Source organism: Rhinolophus hipposideros (genome assembly GCF_964194185.1).
Source record: "Rhinolophus hipposideros genome assembly, chromosome: 10".
Lineage (NCBI taxonomy): Eukaryota > Metazoa > Chordata > Mammalia > Chiroptera > Rhinolophidae > Rhinolophus > Rhinolophus hipposideros.
Window position 1 is genome coordinate 84,307,349 of NC_138056.1, and position 27,604 is coordinate 84,334,952.

General features: G+C 40.3%; 1 protein-coding gene across 2 annotated transcripts in view; it reads right to left on the reverse strand.

The window, feature by feature from the left end:
* SIK3 (SIK family kinase 3) overlaps positions 1–27,604 on the reverse strand; it is a gene marked incomplete at its 5' end in the record, with an annotated part of 242,629 nt that overhangs the window by 25,696 nt on the left and 189,329 nt on the right. For both annotated transcript variants that reach the window (XM_081064916.1, XM_081064915.1), the window contains 10 exons: positions 282–352; positions 3,570–3,725; positions 3,979–4,132; positions 5,465–5,574; positions 5,699–5,776; positions 6,207–6,350; positions 6,885–6,995; positions 7,496–7,614; positions 24,936–25,059; positions 25,637–25,761. In XM_081064916.1, coding sequence (XP_080921042.1) covers positions 282–352; positions 3,570–3,725; positions 3,979–4,132; positions 5,465–5,574; positions 5,699–5,776; positions 6,207–6,350; positions 6,885–6,995; positions 7,496–7,614; positions 24,936–25,059; positions 25,637–25,761 — 1,192 coding nt within the window. The remainder of the gene's footprint in view (positions 1–281; positions 353–3,569; positions 3,726–3,978; positions 4,133–5,464; positions 5,575–5,698; positions 5,777–6,206; positions 6,351–6,884; positions 6,996–7,495; positions 7,615–24,935; positions 25,060–25,636; positions 25,762–27,604) is intronic.

Here is a 27,604-nt window from a genome sequence, read left to right on the forward strand (position 1 = left end):
AGCTGCAATATGAAGGCAGGGGGCAAGGAAGGAAGGAGGGAGGAGAGAAGAAGTTACTGCTGTCACTTAGGGGACTTCCAATGGCGCTTACAGAAATGCAATTTTCTGGACAGTCTTCTGTTACTTCCGTGTGGGAGGACATGCCATCTGGCTTGAGCAAAGAGACCACACAAATGTTGAAGCTGCACTGTACCACCTCCTTGGGCAGAGGTGACCTTTCGTTGGTTGCAGGGGGAGTCTGCCCAAGGCTGTTCTGCAAACACTGCCAGGTGCCACATTACCTCTGCACAGCTTCCTGATCTGGCTCCCCATCCGAGCTCTCCTCGTCCACAGGGGTAACTGCGGGCACTGCCTGAAGAGAGACAGAAAGGACCAGCTCAAGGTGGTGTGCTTCTGTAATATCCCTTATTCTAGAAACTGGATGTGGGGTAGGCGTTCCTGTTAATTTCCTTATTTACAAAACTTTTCCTAGGCCCACGGGGCTACACAGAACTTTCATATGCCTTTCTATTTTTCCATTTTCACCTTGCTCAGGTGATTTTAATTTGGACTTCTTCCTCTGATTCATCTTCATTCATTCATTTATTCATTCAATAAATAGCTGAATGCCTACTATGTTTCAGGATAAAATATGAATTAACAGGTATAGTTCTTGCACTCACTTTACAGTATAAAGGAGGATTGAGACAAAGTAAACAGACAATCTCAAAATAGCATGACCAAGTCGTCTAATGGGGCACCTGGGAATGGAGGAAGGCATCCTGGAGGAGGTGACACCTAACCTGAGACCTGAAGGATGAATAGGAGCTAGCCAATTAAAGAGGGAAAGGGGTCACAAGCCTCTGAGGTTTCTAGGCTGAAAGAAAAGAGAAGGCCTGCAGGTATCTGAACCTGAAAATACAGTAGAAGCTTATTTAACTGGGATGTCTAACAACTGATGTGTTCTTGTGTATTAATGTTATTTCCAGAAGTTAGATGTCTTTAACTCCAGAAAAGCACAATGGTGTTTTAACATTTTAGTACACAACATATAATTGTGTAGTTGCAATTCAATGCTCTAAAATAGCTGTTACCTACCAAAACATGTAAGTGAAACGAGAACCACCGCAATGCATGCATTGCCGTGACTCTTCCCACCTGCTCTGGACTGGAACGCTACGCATCCTTGACAGAGCCTGGCAGCTCACGTAATCGCCATGCCACAGGCACCAGAGCAAAACTCGTACTTCAGTTATTACGAAACAGCATATTTAATGAATAATTATGAAATAAAACAAAAAAAAATTTTGGAATAATTCCATTGTTTGAATGTTTCTAGGGTTGCCAGGTCCCTTATTACAGTTCTAGAAGGCTGGAGTGAACAGGATTAAGCAGGAAGTGGCTACAGATGAGCAGGAGAGGAATACTGTACCCAGTTCTCAATGGCCTTGCACACCACACTAAAAACTTTATTTTGAGGAAGGGCAGTGGTGAACCACTAAAGAATTTCTAGACGGGACATGATGTTACAAGATTTATATTTTAGAGAGCTGGCTTACAACTTTCTAAAAGCTGCAGTGTGAAAAGTGCTGGTGGTAGGCATGAGGAGACAAGACTGGAAGCAAAGAAGCCAGTTAGGGGGTCACTGTATTAATCCCGGCAAAGGACGGCAGTGGCCTAAGGAAAGGGCAGTGAAGATGCACAGAAATAAGATGTGTATAGGCACTGGATAACTCATTTGACATGGGGAACAAGGGAGAGGGAAGACCTAAAGATAAAATCTCCATTCCTAGCTTGTGTAACCAGGAGAATGAAAGTACCATTCACTGTCATGCAGGAAGAGAAATGGGTTTCATAGAGTTAGGGTAAGTTCATTTCGCGACATGTTGAATTAAAATTGTGAGTATCTGTGGAATAACCAACAAAATCTGTATAGTAGGCAGAAGAGCATGCTGAGCTGCAGAATCGTCTGGTAACTGAAATTACTGGAGTGGACAAGATCACGCAAAATGAGATGGAAACAAGGCCCAAGATAAAACTCTGGGTTTCACCAAATTGAAGAAATAAGGAGAAGGGGAACCTGAAAAGGACAGGTAGGAGGAAAACAAGAAGAACGTGGTATTGCAGAAGCCAAGAGAAAATATTTCAGGGAGAAAATGGTCAACAGTGACTAATACAGTTGGGAGGTCCAAAAAAATAAAAGATTAAAAATGTCCACTGGATTTATCAACAAAATCTCGTTAGTGACCTTGGCAAAAACAGTTACAGTAGGCAAAGTACATCACTCCACCTCCCATAAAGTTGTTTCTGGTCCTTCACAGGCTGCATTGATCTTGCCCTTCTCTGAATGCCTCTGCCACCTGTTAGTCCACGGCATTCACACTGGTACTTAAGCACATATGGTCTTTTACGATTATTCCAATACTTCACACATGTTATCTTCTCTTCCCATATTATAAGCTCGGCGAGGCCAAGAACTATGAATATAATTACTTCCTGTACCTGACAGCAGTGTTACTGAAGGTATGGCCCATGGATCTGTGCCAGTCCACAAACTGTTTTGTTATTAATCCATGATAAGGGAAGTACAGAAATAGAATAAGAAAATAGAAAATAGAAAAAATTTTGAAATTTTTAAATAAAAATTTAACAGATAATTTTGTCTATTGAATTGAATAAAAAATTTAGCCTTGCATTTTTTATGTTTTAAAATTTTTATTTCTCTAAGAATTTATTTTTATTATATTTTACAAAGGTATTCATTCATGACAGATCAAAGGAGAAAAAATGTCCTCAACTAGAGCTATTTTGAGATGTGTTGCCCTAAAATCACCTCGTTAAGGGCTATGGATATAATTACTATCCAATCTTATGGTACTACGAGATATAAGAATGAATGAATGATGAATGAATTTACCTATGACAGGAAAATAACCAGAAATAAACAGGGGAGGAAAACAACCTTAGAATGTAACCACCACATAAAAAAGATAGGATTGAGAAACACCAACTTGTGAAAGCCAGTGAAGTGTTTCAGGTTGTAACGGAAACTCGAGGAAGTGTAAATCAAAAGAGAAAGGATTGGTGAGAAGGTCATTCTGGAAACCAGTTTAAAAAGCAATTTATTACAGAGAAAACTGTTAGATTCCACTGCTTGCTGGCAAGGAAAAGTTATCTGAGAGAAGGCTGAGTTAGGCCACTGCTATTCTGCCTCAAAGCTGGCAAGATGGCCGCTATACTGAACTAGGGAAATCTATAAGTGGCTCACTGAGGATGAGGCTCTCTGGGAGCAGGCTTCAAGTGTAGAAATTATTTGGTTAAGAAGCCAAAAATTCCTGAAATCTATGTAAATTTACTAACAATTGTCACCCCAATAAAATTAATTAAAATATATATATATAAAAAAAAAAAAAAAAAAGAAGCCAAAAATTAAGCCTGAGAAAAGTAGGAATACATTGAAGCATCACAATTTTGGAGAAAGAGGAAATACAGACATTTAGGTTGGAGACCCTGGGTTCTCAACCCTAGGCCCACAATCTCTTTATCAAAAGCCTCTGAGACAGTAAGTTGGGCTCTGTGTTGCTACTCACTGGTGTCATGGTGACAAGTGGGGAGGGTCCCCGTGGGCGCTTCAGCAGCTGCTGGGCATGTAGTTGGATGTTGGCTCCTCCATCTGATGCCCTCCGACCCAGGGGGCCCATTCCATTCAGCAGCTGTAGGGTGGGTGGCTGTAACAGGGACTGCTCCTGTCGGAATAGAGTGAGAAGGACAGAATGGTGAGGTGGGGGGAAAAGGAGGAGAGAAAACAGCAGCACTCTGATCTACTGAAATTAAGAGATCCTTTGATTGTGATATAGACTAGAGAAATCTTCCCTCTCACCCAACATGCTCTGCAAGAGAAATTGTCCGTCTTTACAAGGAAACCCTTAAATCCTGGGGAAGGTCCCCCAAAGTCTCTCAAATGTGTTTCTTCTGGGAGAACTTCCCATATCCAAGTACCTTGTACTCAAGCTGCCCAGTTGGTTGCAGATTTTGCATGGGCAAGAGGTTGTGCATGAAGTTCATGTTAGGGGCCACCTGCAGGAACGCAGCCTGTGGACTGACTCCAGGAAAACCAGGTAGGAGCTTCTGCAGATCTTCCATTACTTCCGTGCTGATAAGAAACAGGATGACAGAGAAGTGTGCTTAATTTCTTACTCAAAAGTACTATATTCCCAAAGTGATGAAATAGATTTAGCTCAGTACAATTTATTTTATTTTATTTTTCTCCTAAGTTTACATTTCTCACTAAGATCCTAAAGCAAGCAGAAGGCCAGTGTGTGGAGTCTGGCTGTATGTCCCTTTACTGTTTGGGCCTGGAGATTGCTCTTCTTCATTGACCACTCATGTAAAACCAACAGCTCTAAGCCAAGAGGAAATACTGGCAGCAGTCCGGTTCAGATTTGCAAAGCCTGGAGGAAAACAGCAGGTTCTGGAGGACACAGGCCACCCGCTAAAACAATGGCTGCCTGAAGTAGCAACTGATTAACCAGGGAGAGAATGCAATTACTCCTGTCAGTGCCGATAGAACAGTAAATATTGGATGTGCAAGGCTGTCGTGCTCCAACAGGATGGTTTACAACATACTTTAAAAAAAGAGATCTTTCCACTAGCAGAGACACAGCTGACAGTCTTTGGAGGCAGAATGTTCCGCTATGGCCTGTTTGAATGTAGGCCGAAAGCAAGCAAACCAGCAGGCCTGGGAGGCTTTTTGGAAATCGTTCAGGGAAGAGGTATCAGAAAACTAGCTTTTCCCCTAGTTGAACTCTCAAGAGAACTCTTGTCACAACCTTCTCTTCTCTACACAGTAAAGGAAATATCCAGAAAAGAGGTAAGGATATTTTTAATGTTGAGAATCTTCAAATGTAGAACAAAAACAGAGAGTGCGGGCCTTCCCGACATTTCCTCAGTGTGAGGGCATAAGGAACATACTGAAGAACTGTTTTGGGAAAACACTTTGGGAAACTGGCACTTATTTGGTGTCTGTGGATTCTTATTCACTTAATTTAATTTGTAACATATATAAATCACGTATCATTTGTGCTCACTTCCTAAATGAGTCTTGCATTAGGACATGTAGCAAACAACATTCTAGAAGCTGTGCAACTTGGATGAACTTTACGAGGTACTTTCACGGGACTTACATCAGAAGACCTCAATCTGTGTGGCAAAGACACTACCATACTCTTCACCAAGTATTGGGATTAACCGGCACGATGGTGGCCATCGGCATGCCATCTACCATGGATAGCTCTGTAATTCTTTAGTCAAATCAAGTCTGATCTGCCAGCGCTTCTGAACTGGGATAAAAACATGTGTTGGCCACTGGATTAGACCTCATCTGGGAGATACAATGAAGTAGGAGAAATTCGCCATAGTAGGAACACAAAATCAGGTGGGAAATCCTTGCCCTGATGTTAATTAGGGCTGTTGGCCGGATACTCACCGTGGGTCAGCCACACCCACTGTGTGCCTCCTCATTGACAAATAGCGGACCAATGCTTCAGGGGAAGGCTCTTCACCCTCATCACTGTCCAAGTTCACTGTCCCATCCGGCTGAGGTGGAGGGAAATACAATTGAATTAGAAATAAATAGTTAGAAACAAGAAGTAAGGAAAAGAAATAAGGATATGGGAAAGAAAGTGGTTTCAGCTGGCAACTATCAGAGGTTGCTACTTGCCTCCACAATCTGGTTCTCTGGGTTGATCAGCTGCACTTGGGGAACACTGAGGTTCACAGTGGTCCCAGCTGGCTCCGCCTGGAAAGCAGTACAGAGACACACATACCTTAAACACTTGAGGGAAATAATAGTGTTTCAAAGTATTCTTCGTTGCTAAACTCTGTTTCTAACTCTGAGTCTTTGGCTCCTCTGGCCTTAGAAGCTACAACAAAAAAGCATTCTTTAGAGATGGAGTTTCTCTCAGTGATTTGCTGTTTCTTAAAAAAAGAAAATTGCAACTATTGTTGTCCACCTTGAGTACCTGAACACCCTTCCATCTTTTCTAAGAAAGGTTCAGGTCTTTGCTTGACCTCTGACAAAAGAAGAGATGACAGATGGAGGGGACAGAGGTTAGGAAGAACAGGAAAGTCTCTTGGTTTAAGTTAGTGAGCAATGGCTTACCGTCTCCCTAACAATGTTACTAACAATGTTACTTGTCCTGAATCAGGTCACTGCAGTTATTGCCCACCTGGATATTGACTGGTGCTTGGAAGGCCACGGCTCGGGGTATAGTAGGAGGTACTCCGACACGCAGGGTTTTATGTCTCTTATGTCGATCACACAGCAGGCTGTAGATGGCACTATAATGATCATAGGCATCTGATCTTAATGACTACCAAGAGAGAAGGGAACAAAGTAAACACCCCTGGTGAAATGGCATGTAAATGACCAAACCCTTTCAATAGGAACACCACAAGACCAAACCACCTTCTTTCCAAAGGCCCAGAAAGGGGCACAGGAGGAACAGGAGGAAAACAAAAAGACCCAAAATCCTAATGGTCACCAGCTGCGAAGGGGGTGGAAGGGGTAGGTGGAAAAGGTGAAGGGATTAAGAAGTACAAATTGGTAGTTACAAAATAGTCACGTATAGCATAAGGAATGTAGTCAATAATATTGTGATCACTAACTATGTATGGTGTCCGATGGGTACCAGACTTATCGGGGGGATGACTTCATAAGGTACATAAATGTCTATCCACTAAGCTGTACACCTGAAACTAACATAATATTGTATGTCACCTGTAGTTGAAAATAAAAAGAAATTCTTTAAGAAAAGACCCAAGTTCCAGGAAGGAGAAAAAAATGTAAAAAGCAGGACAGAGTGTGTACGGCTACGTCACTTTGTCCTCCGCTCCTGTGGAGATACCTGTAGTGTCCGCTCTTTGTCCAGTCCCATATCCTCCATGGCCAAGAGGACGTCCTCATTCAGGGGGTCCACCTGTCTTTCTTCCTTTAGTTGTTGGCATTCAGCTATTAACTGTAACACAATGAAAGGCTAGCTAGCAAACCTTTAGCCACGCTAAGATGACACATCATGTATATTGAACAAGCTGTTCCATGCTCCCTGGCTTCCTTTTGGCCTCAGCCAGGCCTAAGCAACAAAGCCCCGGATACTCAGCTGTGAACAGACAAGACCCCCTTTTTCCTGAGCTCCTCGGGGTACCTGGGACGGCTACAATGGTTTAAGTAAAGGGATGCTATAGGAGCCACTGAACTGAGCACACTAAGCAAGAGGAAGGAGACATGCCCACGGTGGGTGAGCTGTAGAATTGTGGGCTGTACTCTCTTAAAAGCCAGAAGGGAGTGTGATTTGGGGGCAAGTGGTATCCAAAAATTCCTTTATTCACTATTTGCTTTAGTATTACACATAGTTAGTTCTCAGTGCCGCCTTTTCAGGTTCTGGCTTGATTACAACTTCATGCAAGAGATTCCTCCAGCTCTGAGAGGAGTTCCCTGATTCAGTGGTAGCCCCCTCACCCTGTCAAAGTTGGGATCGGCGTCCCCCAGCTTCATCCACTTGTGCTTGCAGATCTGCTCCATCGACAGGCGCTTGTTGGGGTCCAACACCAGCATGTGGCGGATCAAATGCTCACATTCTGCAACAGACAAAGAGCCTTCAGTCTCCGTGAGGCAGGCACCAGCGGGGCCTCTGGTGAGAAGGCGAACGAGGAGACCTGCAAGCTCCTTGCTTCTAATCTGTCTCTCTTGCTCCCTGCTCCTTACCTATGTCATTACTTACTCCAGAAGGAACTGGGCAAAGGCAGAAAGAGCTGGGACGAGAAATTCCAATCTAGTGGTCTGGCTAATACCTTTGCTAATAGTCTGATTAAAAAAAGGTTGGGATAGTCCATGGATTTCAATTATTTATATTATGTATGGTCCCACTTCACACAATTATGAAGAGTTGAATGTCCTCCAAAGAGACTCAGTATCTTATTAATCATTAAGGTCCTCAAAATAGTGAGTTCTTTCCCCCTATATGTATTACTATGTGCACACTGACACTTTTGGCTTAGGTGACTAAAAGCTCTCTTCAAAACTTAGGAAATTAAAATTTCTAATACTTCAAGGTGGGGGGAGAGAGGCACAGGATACCTCTCAACCACACACAGGGACACTCTGCTGCCTTATTTATCATTTTCTCGAAGTTGTTTAAACATTCCTATAACTGGACTCTGAGCCACAGATTAGGATCAGCAGGTGTTTCTCTCTGGGAGCTCGTACTACATAATATATTGCAGAAAGAACGATGGATTCAAAATCAAGAAGCCTATGTTTTGATTTCAAAACCACCCTCTATTTGTAAGTTTTCTCAACTATAAAACGAGGGTATTGCAGATGATGTGGTAGTGCTTGTGAGAAAGATGGTGGTAATGATAAAAACAGCAGGATTAACACTCTTCTGAGCACTTTAGCTATTATTATCGCATTGAATCCTCACGGCAACCCTAGGAGGAAGGTACTATTATTGCTCCTATCTCAGAGATGGTAAAAATTAGGCACAGAGGGCTTAAAAATCTTGTCCAAGGTCACATGGTAAGTCAGATTTCACACCAGTCTTCACTCTTAAGAGCTGGTGCTCTTAACCACATGCTTTACTGCCTCTGCACAGAGCTGTGGGCAGAATCCAAACGCCTGCACCATTCATTTAACATCTTCTCCCAAGACACCATCATCTCTCCCTTAGACCATTGCAAAAGTCTCCTAACCAGTCTTCCTGCTTCCCGTCTTGCCCCTTTACAGTCTATTCTCCACAGAGAAGCAAAGGGGCTATTTCTAAAACAAACCTGAGCCTATTACTACCTTGCCTCCAACTCTCTAGTCTCTCCCCATAGCCCTTGGAATAAACACTCCAGCCACGGCCACGGGCCTGCAGTCCTGAGCCTCCATCTCCGGTCTCGCCCTCCACTCTCCCCTTGGCTCGCTGAGCTCCAGCCACACTGACGTTCTTCCTCATCTGTGCGCATGCTCAACACGCTCCAACCCACAGACCCACCGACAGCCTTTACGCGTGCTGCTTCCTTCAGTTGCAATGGCTGCTCATCCAACCTTCACATGGCTGGCTCCTTGTCCTTCGAGTAAGAGCTTGTATGTCACTTCCCCAGAAAGCTCCTCCCTGGCCACCTAAGTAGGTCTTCAGTCACTCTCTATTATATTACACTCATTTTCTTCACACTTATGACTTCTTTGTGAAATTATTATTTACTTGTTTGACGTCTAACTCCCCCAACACAATGTGAAGTCCATGTCTTTCTTACTACTATTTCCAGCACCAAACCTCCAATCCCCCAAGGATGTTTATCACGCCTAATTAATAATAATAATAATAATAATAATAATAATAAAATAGCTACTGAATAGATGAACAAATAAATATTGAATATTTAATAAAATGAGATTGAATTTGTGAAAATGCTTTTTAAAATTCTAAAACTCTAAGATATAGGTTTAAAAATTTTGTTTCTGTCTTATTATAGCAGTCTTGAAAACAAAACAATAACAATAATAAATTACTGCTGATTTCAAAAGACTTTTTATATATAAGGCCCTGTGAATACCAACTTTATTTCATTTAATCTTCATAACCTTAAATTAGACACTATTACTATTGTTAGCATCATTTATAGAAGAACAAGAAACGAGTTGACGAACTCAACACTGCAAAGTAATGGTGAGCTGGGACTTAACAGCTATGCTCTTGACTATCCTGTTATAGACCTTCACACGGATATAATTTCTGTTTGCTCTGTTTTTCCAGAGTGACTTCAACTCTGCAATCGCACAATTTCTGCATCATTTGGCAAACACCATCTGTATCACCATCTGGAAAGGAACACTAAGGGTAATTAAGGCAAATTACTCTTAATTTTAAATTTAGTCTACCTTTAAAAGAAAATACAATAAAGCAAAGTCCCTATACTTAGAAGGCATTAATTTGTTCTTGCTTTGTGATTAAAAGTATATTCAAATGCAGTGTAGATCCTAAAGCCTGAAGTTCCTACATCTTTAGAAACTAGAGTAAATGCTATTTATAACATTAAGCTTTTATTAAAATTATGTTTCCAGGGTAGCAAGAATAGATCCCACAATTGTAGCGTCTGTATAGGTTATAAATGTCATTGACACACACCTTTATGGTCTGCAATTACTTGAGGAAAAAAATATTTTTAATTTAGAAAGTTACTAACGCCGAAGACCCCTATGTAGGGAGAAGGCCTGGGACTAATTCCACAGTTCTGAAATAGTCATTAGGACCTCTAGATGGCACTCTTCTGTGGGTAACCACATTAGTCCTGATTCAGATGACCAATGCAGAATGACATTAAATTACAGGCTTGATCTAAAATAGAGATTTTAAAAGACAATTTCCTTAAATAAAAAATAAATCGACACCACCATAACATGTCCTGATTAGAAGACATATCTAGTTCAATTTTAGTGTCTTGAAACCTCTAGTCACCCACCCATAACCATATTCTGTGGTCTCAGATGCCTTGAAAAATCCCCCCAAAAATGCAAACGAGAATTTATACACAAAACTTTGCACATCATCTTAGGCTGTCCAAGGAGCCCAAAAAGCACGCCACAGATCATCTAGGTGTCTACGGGTCCCAGGTTAAGAAGCCCTGGTTGCACTGGCCATACTTAAAGGACAGGGGCTCTTACCTTGTGTGCCCTACATAATATCCAGCATGCAAAGAAACAGAAATCTAATACTTTTTATATGTTGCACAGATGGTAAAATATGACAAAATGCAGAAAGCCAGCGTATTATCAACTCATACATTAAATGACATTAAATTCAAAGTAGATTTGAATGCACCCACCATTCTACATAAAATATGGAAAGAGGGTGAAAACAAAGGGAATAAATGCTCTCAAACCTAATAACAGAATCAACCACAGAACAGTCAATTAAAATAAGTGGAAAGATGGGGCCTCAGATCAAATAGTACAAACATCAACTTTTCCAGATGCCAAGAAGTAGTCTATATATTTTAATGTCAAAAATGGCTCCACCACTTGTTCCTGTCCAAAAGACAGAGCCTTTGATACTGAATGAAAACGAAGCACCTTGGGCAGTGCAGGAATACGCTTGTGTGTGCCAGAGGAGTAGCTTCCTTCAGAGGCTGCTTTCATTTGCTGTGCGCAACAAGCCAAGCGCGGTCTCTGCAGTGAAAATCACTGTGGGCCCATGAAACCTGATATGCCAACAGAATGTTAACCAGAGGATGCGCAGCTCAGGCCCTGCCCCGGGGCGTTGACAGGCATTTGGATAACTGTGGAGAGAGCTGCTGTGTGGGCAGCGTCCTAAAATGGGAATTATGTTGAGGTTACCAGTGTAATTCCATCTAAGAAGGCTAGGTCTTTAACATCTTTTTTTTTCCTTTTTAACCTTGATAATAAACAGCTTTCTCTAAAAGGCTGAAAGTATTTGGCCTGAGGAGCAAAAAATACAGGATGGGGAAGGGGAATTAAAAACCAGATTCACCAAAGATAGTTAGTAGCAGTTGTGTCTCCAGTTTCCAGGCTATAAGAAAAAAATAGAATAACTTAAAAAAGAATTTCCTGACTAAAACTTTGAAAACATGCCACCTGAAAAAAGGACAAAGGCAATAAGGCTGATTTATCTTGGAGAAGAGAAGGTGTATGCAGGAAACAGCATACTGGTTATTCAAGTATCTGAAGGGTTTTTATGAAGAAGACAAAGTGCATTTATTCTCTGCTGCTCCAGGGACCTGAATTTGGAATAATTAGGAAGTAACAAGTTCAATTTAGGAAAAATCTTTCTAATTATTAGAGTTGATCCAAATTACTGGATTAGGGTCCGAGGGATTTGAGGGAGGCCCCTTAGGAGAGTGAGAGGGGGCAGTCAATCGGGCAGGACCACACCTGGAGCACAGCTAATTTTATCCATTTTATAGATTAGTGTTCGAGCAAGACCTCCCATGAAAAATTGAGTCCAGAAACAAATGAATAGGATGAACTCCTTGGTCCCCTCCAACTCTAAAAACCACGTAACTGTGAAAAGGGAGTGATTTGTCCTGTAAAACAGTGTACTTATTATCACTAGAAATGTTTCATCAGCGTCTGGCATTTATTACTAAAAGGGCTCCCAGCATTAGGTGTGAGGAAAACTGGGAGTCCTTTAAGGATGAAGACTGTATCTCACTGTCTTGTGTATCCCCAGTACCCACTATAACACCTGATATGAAACAGGCCCTCAATAATACCAGTCATACTGGCCTAGATAGCTGCTACAATTCCTACAAACAACTTTAATAATCTGATTCTAAGAGTCCACAATAGAACAGGCATTCCCCATGCTTCAAGCTTGAAAAACCAGACAACTATCATTTTACACAAGACTGAGATGTGGTACTATTTGGGGGCCAAAGCCTGAATCAGATGGTTTATGGGCTCTCCTTGTAGCTTTAGAGTTCTTTGTGTCACACAGGGGACACTTCCTTACTTATCTTCTCTGGGGCTATACAGAATAATGTGTAAGTCAGATCACCACTTGAAGCCCACCGTGTGGGCGTAGCCATAGTGTCAAGGTTATGATCCAACGAACCAAAACAGCTCTTGACAGACACCCGTTCTCCATGAACACTGTAAACTCAACTGCAAGTGTGAATACTACATCTTTAACATGGTAAGAGACTGAGAGTGAGAGGAAGACACAGAAAGGAGTGAAAAACAACACAGGGAAGGAGGGAATGAAAGATTAAAAGAGCAATTCTTCAAAAATATTATTTAATATTTTAATAATAACATTTACTGGGCACTTATATGCTAGACAGTGCTATAAACACTTGAAGTTCATTTAATTTAAATTTAATTTAAATTCAAACATTTAATTTTGGCATTTAATTCAAACACCAACTTTTATTATTTATTATATCCATCTTATAGATGAAGAAATTAAAAATCAGAGAAGTTACGAAACTTAACCAGATAATAAGAGGCAAAGCCAGGATACAAATTCTGGTCAGTCTTACTCCAAAAGCCCGAGTTCTTAACCCATACAGTACCTAAAACAAATGAATTATTGATGTTTTAGGTAGTAGCCAGCATATCTTGATAAAAACAAATCGAATCAATTTCATTCCTCTTCTAACAAATCAAATGCCATGTAAGCACCACAGGTTCCATCATGACAGAGTCACCTACAAGCCAAGTTAAAGACAAATGGTCTAGGTAAATTCATGGTCAGAAGACTGAACTAACTGAAAAACAAAGTTAAGGGAAAATGGCAAGTTGGCTTAAGCTGAATTGGGAAGGCAGGAACATAATGGTCAGGCTGACATGCATTACAGAAAAGCAAACTTAATTTATATACACTGCTTGCTGCATGGAGATGAAGACTGTGATGGAAGGCTAGAAACAAGCGGCTTCCCAGTCAAGGAATCACAGACAAGGAGAAGGGATGGGCGGAAATGTAGGGAACTGGATCATCAGAATCCTCAGGCTGGTCCTCTAATGGAGAGAATGCCGACTAGCCCTTGAAACCCTTCATGTGATGCCAAAGGATGGGACTTGGCACAGCAGTCATTTTCAGCTCTGTGGGCAGAGGAGTGGTCTGAAAGAAACTAAGTCATAGATTCTTTTGACCACATAAAACTGCTTTGAACTGGGGAAACAGAAGACATCTGTGTGCCAGGAGGCATGGGAAGAATGCATGGAAGCAGCAACTGCCCAGGAAATTCACGTTTTTTACAGGTGTTTATAGGAAGGGTATGGTCTGGTTTCTCGTGTACTCTCTCCAGTAAATACGAGGTGTGTTCGAAGGTAATTCCAAAGCACTCAGCCCAAGATTCTTTATTTTCAATAATCTTAACAAACTTCTCAATAATGTTGAATTCTCTAAAACAATTCAAATTTCAAAGATGGTTCTATTTTTCTCAAAACGTAAAATCCAAAGAGGAAACAGAGAAATTGGGTATTAAATTTCTAAAACATGCTTCCCTGGAAAATGAGTAACTTTATAATTTAAAAAAAAAAAGTTAAATGGCACTGAAGTCTTAAGCTTGGATATAGTGCCTGATTCTGTTATCGATTCACTTTGTCCAGCTCAGGTCCCAGTCTGGGCGAGAACTGATGCTATTACGGCAGACAGGTAGAATAAGATTGATAAATCATCTACAAGGACAATCTCTGGATGAAGCAATATGGCTTTGTTAAGAGTCTACACCCTTACTTTTTATGTTCTGGACTTACAAATGTTTGCGACACAGAGCTCTTTTTTAACGCTATCTGCCTTTTCCAAAAAAGAACAACCATGCACAAAACATGCTGTTTTTCTTAATGAAAAGAAAATAAAGTCTGTCATAAGGTCCTGATGCTGACATAATCATGGCCAAAAGAGTATGACTATCTTGCTATGCCATGATCCCCACAGAAATAAGTTAAAAGTATTATTATATTAAGAAGAAATCATAGGTGTTTTTGCCAAGATACCTTCTTTTTGGTAAGAAGCTAGCCAGAGTTAGGAATCCTCACTGCGCTTATGGACTAAGTCCTACGAATGACATTTTTAAACAAATCCGAGAAAATCCTATCATTGTCAGCTAAAGTCAAACCTATTCTACATAGTGGCTATTTTAAAATCTAAACATAGATAAATGGTCTTGAAACAGGACACTTCTATGTATAAGTAACATACACCAAATATGCTATCCTATGAATGAATTCAGAGATTGCATAAATATTAAATAAAATCATATAAAATACAAGTTCTTTTGTTGCAATGACATTTTGTTATATTGGATATTGTTAGAACAATGGTGCTATAGGAATTGGAAGATTTTTACTCTATAAATTAAATTTTGATATATTACTGTCACAATAGAAATATATAAACATTTCTAACTTGCAAGTTAAGGGACTTTATTTGAAGTAATAGTCAATATCACAATTTTACACAACCAAAGAAAATATATAAATCTTGGAATTAACTGTAACAGAACTTAATCTATAATAGTGTTGGGTGTAAAAAGATTTGACTCATAAAAAATAAGCACTGAGATCAGCTGTGCTAACACAACGGCACTATGGAATAAAACGTCTTATTTTGAAGCTATTCGCTTTCAGTTCTTTTAGGCAAGAAGAATGGGAATCCCAGTCCTGAGTATTCAGTAAAATTCCTGGAAGAATAGTCTGACAGCAAGACATCAGACAAGAAAATGGAGCGTTCTTGATTTAAATACAAATCCCAACACCACTGTTTTCTGCAAATTATTATCAAAATGTTCTGGTTTAGAAATAAAGTTCCTTATAAGTACATCCTATGAGACACTTTCTGTGACTGAACACAGAAGCCAAAGGGAGTTGGTTTGGCACCATTTAGCAAGTAAAGATGGAGCTGATAAGAAAAGCTTCTATCAGGAGTCGATAAACAGGCCGAGAGGCTTTCTCTTCAGTTTTAACAGTTTATCAACCTGCCACAGAATGAGGAGAAAACAAGTGTTTAACCCACATGTCTCCATTTATTAGAAAAACAACATCATTTTTGAACTTTCTTTATTTTCAGCAGTTTTCTAGGTGGCTGTGATGCTGCTGCTAGAATTGCAGGAGACGCTGGCTTTAAAGACCGGCGATACCAACATTTACCTTTAGCCCCAACCTTGAAAAGGTAGCTGGCATGCTACACTGTCACACTGCTGTCCAATTTGCAGTTAACATATTTAAAATAAAAGTTGGTTACTTATAGTATCATATCATATTTTTAATTCCTAATATCAATTATCACTGAACAAAATTCTGGCTTAGATTTATTCCAGAGTCTAATATAGAATACTTGATACTAACTCTGTTTTCAATAAATAATCCACATAGATGGACAAATGTATCTATTCTAGGACTCTCTTGATACTTAGAACAACTTGGCAGATATATATTTAGTGAGAGTTAAAATACAATCAAAGACAGTTTCTGAAGACCGACTGAGGGTTCAAATCTCAGCTCTGCCACTTAACTAGCTGTGTGATTTGGGGTACGTGATTTAACCTTACTATGCCTCAAATTTCTTATCTATCAAGTTACAATAGTAGCCTACCTCACAGGACTGTTTTGGATATTAAATAAACAAGTTAATGCAATAGTGTTTGGTACGTAGAAAGTGTTCAATGTGAGCTATTCTCCAAATCTCTGGCGTCTTTCCACTTAGGACTTCCTCCCCTTCTCCATTTTCCTCCATAAGGTTACCATAAGCTAGGGGACAGTTTGCTTACAAAAAGGGTAATACTAAATAGGGCAGTACCAGTATTTACCCACTGGTTTTCTACTATGTAAGGTGAAATCATGGAGATGGTCAGGGGAGGTCTGCTTAACTCTGAAATCGATCTAGCTCCTCTGACATCAGTTGTGATTTTTACACTCACTAACAGGAAAGCACTACCCAGATTTTCTCCCTTGCAGTGCAGTATGCCTCAAAAAGGAATAAGAAAACTGGTTTGAGGACTCTGAGTCCCTGAGTATATGGAGACTGATGGGTGAGCTACTTTAATCTCCTGTCCCATTCCTTCTAAACAAAATGCTTTTAGCCAGGCAAGATGTTGTGCGCTTCCTGATGAGTAAGCCAATCAGAGCAGAGCTATTTGCGTCTCAGTAGAAGCTTTTTGGCAGGAGCTGCACAGTAGTCTCCATCAGAAGCATTATGTAAGTCTGGGGCTTGCATTTCCAGTGATAAAATGCTTATGCAGGATTACAATTAATTAAGTCACAATGAAGTCTAATCAATAAGGACTCAAAAATATTGTCCACAAGAGATCTCTATGCACTTGCCATCACTGCAGTTTTTTCACTGTAAATTAATTTTCCTTCAGTTAAATAAATGACTGATCTTACTATATTCACTAGCAGTCAGTATGACTCGTGAATAAGACAAACTAGGTTTTAAGAAGTAGGCTTCTGATGGTTTTAAAAAATAAATTAGTAGTGAATGAGTTTGGTGTTCAAAAAATTTAAGTTGTTGGCTTCCCACAGTGGGAGGGGGCGTCAGAGAAAGCATCTGCTAACACATGTGGCCAGCCCAGGTCCATCTTCTGCCAACAATACAAAAAAACAGCAAATTTCAACTCAACTTTCAATTCTTCTATAATTCAGGCTCAGGCTTTTACCCTAATTGCTCTCTGGGATGCTTTGAGAAGGTGGTCCAAAAACACTGGATTATTCAAACTTATTTTACTTAACTCTACAGTAGATCAAGACCTTTTTAAAACTGGAAGTCACTTGACCTTGTCATTTACATAACCACATACATAACAAATGTGCATAAAACCAATTAATAATTCACATCATCAGTGAGTCACCTAACACTTCAATAATGAATGAAACATAGGAGTCTGATGTAAGAGTCTATAGGTAAGTGGTGATGATTCAGTTTGTCATTAAACAATATTTACTGACTGTTTCTATCATACCAGGCGCTGTTAGGTTTTATGGAAGGTGATGATGTGTGAAACACAGTTCTGAAATAAAGGAGTTTACATTCTAGGGGAGAAAGGAGGAAGACATACATAATTATAAAACTATGTGGTATTAAATCAATTCGGCCTCCAATAAATCCTCTTTTAAACTTACACCACTGGCGTTCCAACTTGAAAGTATTTCTTTAGTGTATGTCAGAGTGCACATGAAGGGAAGCTTGTATCAAACAAACAAGAACTAGGCCTAGAAATACCCACTAACTGTGAGGCTACTTCATTCCACACATTAATGACAAGAGAGAGGCTTAAAATTCTTGAACTAACTGCATTTGTATTGCATGGCCTCCCACACAGCTGTAGATACTCTGGAATTCAATTTGGCTAGAAGACGCTGGCCCGTGAGGCCTTCCTTACTTGGCCTCCCAAGTGCTAATTTAGAAAACTATACCAGCTTTGCTGGAGTTTCTAGATCCTTTTAGCAGAAAAATGGATAAACTCAGGTCAAGTCCATGACAACAGCCTGAGAGAGGAAAGGACCTTGCTCTTTAGGACTTCCCCCAACCACATTACCTTCTCTGATACAGTGACAGTGGGCATAACAGGCGGGAAAAGTAGCTAGCTCCAGCCTCCACATAAAGAATTAACTCTATCTAGGCCTAGTGAGGTGCAACTGTGTTCAGAAACTAGAGGTGTGTGCAGAAAAGGGACTCTAGGGACACACTCTAGGTTTCCTTCACATGAAGCCAAAACTTTATGGTACTTGAAGGATGTTTAAGCTAAGCAAAGCCTAAATAACCTTATGAATTCATTTTCTCCTATGCCTTATCCTACTGACAGCATTCTCTGATGGGCCTTTGGGATTCAGGCCTATGAGAGATCATCCTGGTAAAACAGCAATCGTCTACTCGTATCTCAGGTTGTGTTGTTTCTCACTTCCTGCACTTAAAATTTGTGTTCCTACTTAGGGAATTACTTGTCTGGGATTAAAAATTGACCACATTTAGGATAATTATGTTGGTGTTCTCTGAGTCTTTCAACTTTCATGTTAACTTATGTCATTTTACAAATGTTAGTTCTTTCTAAGTGGTTCAATGCTATATAGTTTATTTCCAAGCACTAACAGACAATGTGGTTGACAGCATGGTTAGCTATTTTACCAGTATCCGCTACCTGAAGCGAGCTCCAGGAAGGCTTGAGTAAACATCTTTTGCCATGATGCAAGGGGGTGTGGGTGGAGGGTAGAGGGGATCCAAGCTGCTCACAGGAAATACTGTGGACATTGGAAAAGCAGAGGAAGTGGTTTGTTTATCTTGCCTTTTCTTCGCAACAGTGTGGTATAGAACAAATGCTGAATATGAGTACTGACTTAGTCATTTATTACTTGTGTGGCTTTAGGTAAGTCAACTAATTTCTTTAAATTTCAGCTTCTTAAACTTCATTGGCAAAATGATAAAATAGTATGTGTCAATACCAATTTCAGAGTACAGTTATATAGCTCAAATTAGATCAAGTACAGGAAATATGCATACATTCAAAAGCCCTCCAGAAATGTAAATTACTGTTATTAATATTATTATTTGAATACGAGTGTACACTCTGGAGGAGTTTTGGTAATTAGGTAAAACCTATGTATGCAATCATTCACTCATTTAACAAATATTTTGTCATAAGCTCTGGGAATATGGCAATAAACAAAACCAAAATTGTATTACAGTCAAAAGGCAGTGGGGGTGGGGGCTGGGACACAATAAACAAATGATGTCAGGTAGTGGAAAGTGCTATGAAAAAAAGTAAAGCAGAGTTATGGAAAAAGGATGATGAGGGTAGTCAGTAAAGGCCTCTCTGAGGGGACAGTTAAGCAGAAACCTCAAGTGAGGTGAGGAAGCAAGCCATGCAAATATTTGAGGGAACAGGAATGTGTGTGCTTGGCAAGTCTGAGAAATAGCAAGTACGCCTCTGTGAGTGGAGCTCAGAACCTAAGGTGAAAAGCAATAGAAAATGAGATTAAAGAAGGGGGCCAATCACAGTTGTGCCTTGTAGGCCATAATGATAATGACTTTTAAAATTTCATTATAAGTGTAAATGAAAGCCACTGGAGGGTTTAAAGCAGGATTCCATTTACTATCTACTTACTACTATTTACTAAGTCCTACCACATGCCAGACACTGTGCTAGGCTAGAGACAACTATGAAAAAAACATGTTTCATCTTTACTTTCTCTAAGCTCACAGTGTGGTGTGGAAGATATATAATGGAAGAAGTAATTACAATAAAAAGTTTGGTAAGTCCCATGATACAAGTCCAGAGACCTGAAGAATTGTAGAAATTATTTAGACTCTTATTTCTATCACATCTGATTTCTTATTTTAGAATACAGGAGTAGGGGGGATGCGGGGGGATGAGGGAGGAAGAAGTATTTCAGGCAGAGGGAATTATTTCAGAGAACATTACTTGTTCAGGGAACCAGAAGGAAATTAGGGTCACTAGATGTAGATTGGGAATTGGGGCTGAAGATATAGGTAGGAGCTAGGTCATAAAGGTATTTCTATGCCATTGTTTTTCAAACAGCAGTCATGTGATCGATTTAATAGGTTACAATCAGCATTTTTAATGTAGAAGAATAAAATATACACTGTACATACTAAAGGCAAGTTTTGCTTTTTAAAAAACTTTTGTTCAAGTGTGAGTGTGTGTGTGTGTGTGTGTGTGTGTGTGTTTTCTAGGTCACAGTATAAAATACAGTTTTGCTACGGTCATGATCAAAAATGTTTGAAAGTCAGAGCTCTGGCCACTTTAAGGAGTGAACTTTAGCCTAAAGGCAATGGTAAACCACTGAAAAGTTTAAAGTGGAAAATGATACGATCAGATGTGTGTGTTTGTGTGTGTGCACGCACTTTGTTTTTATATATGTGTTTTAGAAAGATTACTCATGCAGCAGTGTGGAGAATGAACTAGAAAGGGATAAGACTGGAGTCAAGAATCCATTTAGTTGCCTATTATTTAATTTAGGCAAAGGCTACTACAGAAGGTGTTATAGGAATGGAGGGTGAATCTACAGGATTTGGTAACTGACTGGCTGTGATGAAGGTGAGAGAAGAGGGGGAATCGAGGCTAGTTTCAGCCATGGTCACGTGGTGATGTCATTCACTAAGACAGGGAATAAAGGATAGAGCAAATTTGGGGGTGGGGAGTAAATTCAGTTTTGAAAATGTTTCCATTGATGTGAATTCAAGGCATGAAACTGAAGCTGATCAGCAGCAAATGGTTGGATATATAGCCTTTCATCCTGGAGGAGAGGTCTAGGTCAGAGAATTGAGCTTTAATTGGGAACTGAACATCACTGAAATCTCTGAAGGCACGGCAGTAAGAGTAAGTAAGATGGTTCAAAAGAAGAAGAGACTTAAAGTATGAACAGAGAAAGAGAAATCTGCTAGAGAACACTAAGAAGGTGTACCCAGAGAGACAGGAATAAAACTGAAGAATGTGGTGGCTGTGTAGTAAACGAGCAAAAAAGTGTTTCAAAAAGTAAAGAATGACTCAACAACAAGAAAACAATTTGATTAAAAAATGGGCAAGGCCGGCTCAGTGGCTCAGGCAATTAGAGCTCGATGCTCCTGACTCCGAAGGCTGCAGGTTCGATTCCCACATGGGCCAGTGGGCTCTCAACCACAAGGTTGCTGGTTCAATCCCTTGAGTCCCGCAAGGGATGGTGGGCAGTGCCCCCTGCTACTAAGATTGAACACGGCACCGGCACCTTGAGCTGAGCTGCCGCTGAGCTCCCGAATGGCTGGTTGGAGAGCGTCCTCTCAACCACATGGTTGCCAGTTCGACTCCTGGAAGTGATGGTGGGCTGTGCCCCCTGCAACTAGCAATGGCAACTGGACCTGGAGCTGAGCTGCGCCCTCCACAACTAAGATTGAAAGGACAACAACTTGACTTGGAAAAAAGTCCTGGAAATACACACCGTTCCCCAATAAAGTCCTGTTCCCCTTCCCCAATTAAAAAAAAAAAAAGAAAGAAATCTTTTTTAAAAAATGGGCAAAACACTTGGACAGACACATCACCAAAGAAGATATATGTGCATAAGAAAAAACGCTCATCACCATCATACATCATTAGGGAATTGCAAATAAAATAACAAGCTTCCACTACACACCTATTAAAATGGCAAAAATCCAAAGCACTGATAACATCAAACGCTGGCGAGGATGTGGAACAACAGGAGCTCTCATTCATTGCTGGTGGGAATACAACATGGTACAGCTACTTTGGAAGACAGTTCAGTGGTTTCTTACAAAACTAAACATACTCTTATCATATAATCCAGCAATCACACTCCTTGGTATTTATCAAATGATTGGAAAATTTATGTCCACACAAAAACCTATACAGTAATGTTTATAGAAGCTTTATTCATAATTGCTAAAACTTGGAAGCAACCAAGATGTCCATCAGTGTGATTGGATGAATAAACTGTGGTACGACCAGACAATAGAATATTGTCTATTAAAAAGAAATGGGCTATCAAGTCTTGAAAAGACACAGAGAAACCTTATATGGATATTATGAAGTGAAAGAAGCCAATTTTATATGAGTCAACCTTATGACATTCCAAAACAGGCAAAAATATGGAGACAGTAAAATGATCAGTGATTTCCAGAGGGTAGGGGAAGGCAGGGCTAAACAGGCACAGAGAACTCTTAGGGCAGTGAAACTGCTCTGTATGATACTATAATGGTGAACACGAGTCACTGTTATTTGTCCAAACTCACAGAATGGACAGCGCTGAGGGAGCCCTGATGTAAACTATGGCCTTTGGATGATAATCCAATGCCGTGTCCATGTAGTTGATCGGCTGTAATAAATGTTCTACTTTGGTGCAGGATATTGAAAGCAGGGTGTCAGTGGACAGGGGGCATATGGGAACTCTATTTTCTGCTCAATTTTCCTGTAAACCTAAAACTGCTCTAAAAAATAAAGTTTATTTTTTAAAAAAAGAAAGTAAGGAGAGTGGTGAAATGCTAAATCTAGCTGGGCAGTCATTATGCTAAGACTGAGGATATCACGGGTGATTCCGGCCAGAGCACTGTATCGAACCCATTCTCTGCTTCCTTTTATAGCGAAATTGCAAAGAGCTGTCTATTTCCTTTCTCCATTCCCCTTCCATTCCTTTTCTGTTGTATCCACATGAATTCAGTTTTTGCTCCTGCTCTTGCACCAAAACTGTTGAAGATCCTCGATGATCTCCATATTCTAAACCTAGCACTCAGCTCAGTCACTGTACTGGACCCGTCAGCAACACTCTCTCTTCCTTGAAACGCTTTCTTCACTTGTTTTCTAGGATAGCAGACTCTCTGGCCTCTCTCATTAGCCATTTCTATGCTGATCCCTCTTCATCTTCCTGATCTCTGAATATTAGTGTGTTCCAGAGGTTAATCCTTGGAAGTCCTTTCTTCTCTATAATCACTGCCTAAAAAGTGACCCCATCTCATAGCTTTAAACATTATCTATACCCTGATGATCCCCAAATGTACATCTTTAGCCCATAACTCTCAACTAAGTTACAATCCTATATTCAACTGCCTACACAATATCTCAACTTAGATGTCTAATGGGCATCTCAAACTAACAGATCTAAAACATCTCTCCAAAATGAAAGTATTCTTCTCTGGCCACTGCCATCTCAGTTAGCAATAAATCCATCTTTCCAGTTCCTCAAGCCCAAAACCCTGGAGTTACTTTTAATTACTCCTTCTCTCACAACAAATCCAACATAAATGTTGTTGGAGGCAGACTGCCTAGGTTCAAACTCTTGTTTCGCCACTTACTAGCTGTGTTATCTTGGGGAGAGTGCTAAGCATCTCCTGGCTTCAGTTTTATCACCCGTAAAAATGGGGGTGATATCCTTAAGTATCTCCAGGGCTGTTAGAATAATTAAATGAGTTAATGTTTGTTAAACGCTTAGAACAGTGTCTGTCACGCAGTACGTAGTAGCTCTTGAATCTGACCACCGGTTCCCATCTACCCCTCTACACCCCAGCCTGGGAACTGGCTACTAATATCTCTCATCTGCATTACTGCAAGTCTCCAAAGCAGCCAAAGTGATTTATTTTTATAAACAAAAGTCATCGTAAAATTCTTCAATTGTATGTTTGAAATTTTACAGAAGTCAGAAAAGAATCCCCACAAAAGTCAGATTATATCATTCCTTTGTCTCAACACTCTGATCCTTTGCATTTCACTCAGAGTCAAAACTCAGGTCCTTACACTGACTGACTGGGCCCTAAAGTACGCTCTTTAGCGTACTTGATGAGGTTTACTCCCCAACCCCATGTCTCTTGTCCCTCATTCCTTTCTGGAGCATGGAAGCCTCTGTCCCTTTCCTCAAACACTCAAGCATGCTCCCTCCCTGAGGCCTTTACATTTGCTGTTCCCTCTGCCAGGAAAGTTCATCCTCAAACTGCAAAGCTCACTCCCTCCCCTTCTTCAAGTCTGTTGAAATGTCGCTTTCTCAGTGAAGGGGTTCCCTGACCATACTTTTTCAAATAACCTCCCACCTACCAGCCCTAAACCTCTTTCCCTACTTGTTTTTCTCACAGCACTTACCATTATCTGATATACTATTAAAGTCATTAATTCTAAGGAGACTGAAATTGTTTATTCTAAAACGCAGTTCCCATGTGCCTATGTTTTGCTGCCCACCCACGTTGACATATACTCTGTTATTCATTAAAATGAAAACATGATTAAGCAAAACTAAATAGATTGCTTACTGCATTGTCTCTAAACTGTTCTTTCTTATGTGCATGCATATAAATGGTGATAAAACACGGTAGATTCTGGATAGGGGCTGTTTTCAAGTATTAATTTTTTCCAAGAGCTACTTATCCTACTAACCACTCATTTAAAAAATACTTTTTAAAAATTTGTGTCTGGGAAATAAATGTCATAGAAGTAAGAAATGTAGTAGCAGGAAGACTAAGGTGCAAAGCCGGCTTTATCTTTGGCATTTATTACATCTCAGTGGGGCCCCAGTAAACAGAAATATCCTAAAACGGGGCATGGGAGGGGCTGAAGGACAGGGGGAAACAGGAATATTTATTGCCCCGCTACTATGTGATGGGCCTACTGACCCTTGATATGCACTATTTAATTTGGTCCTCATAGTAAGAGCCCTCACAAAATTGTTAGCCATTTATAGATGAAGAAACTAAAGCTCAGACAGACTTAGTAATACGCCACGCAAGACGAGTTGCCATGTGCAGAGCCCAGAGCCAAACTCAGACAAACTCAGTATAGTTACCTGGTGCCAAAGCCTGCACACTGTTTCTATAGAACCTTGCCTCCAGAGGTACCAATTCAGCAAACTGAACTAAGAAAGGTTGTTAAATTAGCCATTTATACTCCATCACTCAATTCCTAGGATAACGTAACATGTCTAACTTTCCATGAACCCATTCATAGCTGTGTGCTGGCAACTCTCTTACCTGTGGACATAAAAAATGGGATGCGGAACTTTCCACTCAACACCCGGGCCCGCAGATTCTGCAGTGTGCTCCCATCAAATGGCAGGGCACCACACACAAGCACATAGAGGACGACTCCAAGGCTCTGCATCCCAAACAGAGAGTGTGTATAATTAATCGCAGCAGAGGAAACAAAAGAGGCCATTGTAGTATGTGTCTGAAGATGATGTGAGTCATGCGCAAGATAATAGAACAAACTTTTTCTCCTTTTTTTATGAGGAATAATATGGGGCATTGTCAAGGCCAATCATCTTTAGAACAGTTAACCTTCTTCTTTGCTTCCAGACGTTAATTTTGGGTAACATATCTAGAATTTCTCTCAGAACTCATCCGCTAGGGAGAAGGCAGTGGCAAAAACAGAAAGAATCTCTGTTCTTGACAAGGGCATCCATCCAATCTTGGGTTGGATGTGTGTGTGTGTGTGTGTGTGTGTGTGTGTGTGTGTGTGTGTGTGTTGCAGATTCAAAGGGGGATTTTGAAATCTGTGGCTTAATCCATAAGACAAGTGCTGGGGGAAAGACTGCACAAAGAATTGAGAATTCAAAGAACAGGTCAGCAAGGTTCTAACTCACATCCAGCATTTTGTACCATGCAGGATGAGGATAGTTGTCACCAATCAAGGGTAACGAACGCTCTGGGGCAGAGCGAAGGCAGTTACATACCCAGATGTCCACTTTGGGCCCATCGTACTCCTTTCCTTCGAAGAGTTCAGGTGCAGCGTAGGGAGGACTGCCACACCAGGTCTTCAGCAGCTGCCCCGGCGTGAAAAGGTTACTGAAGCCAAAATCTAGAAAGGCAAATGGACATAACTCATGTTATCTTAATCCAGCAAATACCATTTTCTACTAGTTACTAGAATAGAAGTTCTGAGTAATTAAGTTTAAATATCCAATGTGAAAAGAGGACGTTTAGAAATTATATAACCAGCCACTTAGACTTAAAATAATAGTGAAACAGAAATATAGATGAGCTGGAATACAAAAGACATCTGGTTAACTGAAAGTAAACATGATAGGTTTGTCAGCAAAACCAGCACTGTTCCCTTCAAAAACCTCGACTGAGCGAGGCAAATGATACTTGTTCCTTTAAGAACAAAAATTAATTTGGATAATGACTGACATCAAAATCATAAATACATGTAACTCTACTCAACTGGACCCCAAATTTTCATATTATTTTTACTTCTTACACTTTTATGACCACTAGAGACACACAGACTTAAAAAATTAGTCAGTGACAATATTATTTTTAAGGTGGCTTATTCAAAATAAAGAATATGCAACTTATTTATAAATTGAACAAAGAATGGTTACATTTTAGGTTCAACCTCCTTTGTGCTTCAACTTCTTCCCTCACAAATTGGGGTAAAAAAGTGCGCATTATACATGGCAAAGCATGTAAATCTCTTAGCACTGTCATTTAGGGTCTTTCACAACTCAAGTCTACCCTTCCTTTCCAACTTATCCCTGGCCATTCTGGTATCTATTAATGCTAGACTGGCCAGGGATAAGTACTCCCATCCTGTGTTTATGTGCCTTTCTTATGCTATTTCCTCTCTGTGCCATGCCTTTTCCTTTTCTTTCCACATTTGAAATATCATGCATTTTTCAAGGCCCAGTCAAATATTACTTCCTGTATGAAGCCTTAACTGATTTCCACCACAAAATAGCATGTCAATGGCTTCCTCCTCTGTGCTTTCATAGCCCTTTGTTTATACCTCTATATCCCAATCACAATTCTGCCTTATATTATACTTAGTTATATTAGATGTTTATGACCCCCACTAGTTGGTAAATGGGAGGGATATCATTTTATTTATCCTACCTCCACACAACGTTTTCATACATACCAGGGACTCAAGAAAGGGTCACTAAATTAAGCTGCGATAAAATCATTGGGCCAATCCTTCCATCACCTCCTGGCTACAGGAGACTTCTCATACTGACAATGGCAGCTGGCCAGCTACTAGAGCCTCCACCTCCGAGCCATCCCTCCTAAGGTTCTCAAATTAACTTAATGCTCACAAGAGGCTTAGAGGTCAGGGCCATCATTATCATTAGAATCATTATAGCTACTTCTATGAGAAATCAAATGCTCCTAATCCTCAATGGAAGATAAATGCCTCTTCTTTTAAGGAGAGGCCAGCAATGAATTAAAACCAGCTGACTTTAAATTTTCCTAATAATATATAGCAAATTTCTCATTTTGAACCACAAATGCTCTATTTACAATTAGTAACCTTCCCACCCTTTCACTCTAGGGGAGGGGGAAGGGAAGGCACAAACTTAATGGCATGAGCTTGTTCATTGTATCTACCAAACAGGAAATCTTTACAAAGGAAACAATATCAAAGAGAACTATCTTCAGCAATGACTACAGGCTTAGATTGCCATTAGGTGTTTATATGAGAAATGAGTGTGCAATAATGAGTATGATTAGAGCCTGACAACTAGAGAGGGTCACATATGGGGAAGCACCTGCTTTCACAGCACTTCACAGCCCCACAGCTGGCCCCCACAGCTAGACCCAAGGACCAACAGCAAGATTTCCACTCCTATAAGATTTAACAACAAAACCCCCACCCCCTTGCTCTTATTGCCTATTACATACCAAGCAAAAATCCTCTAATC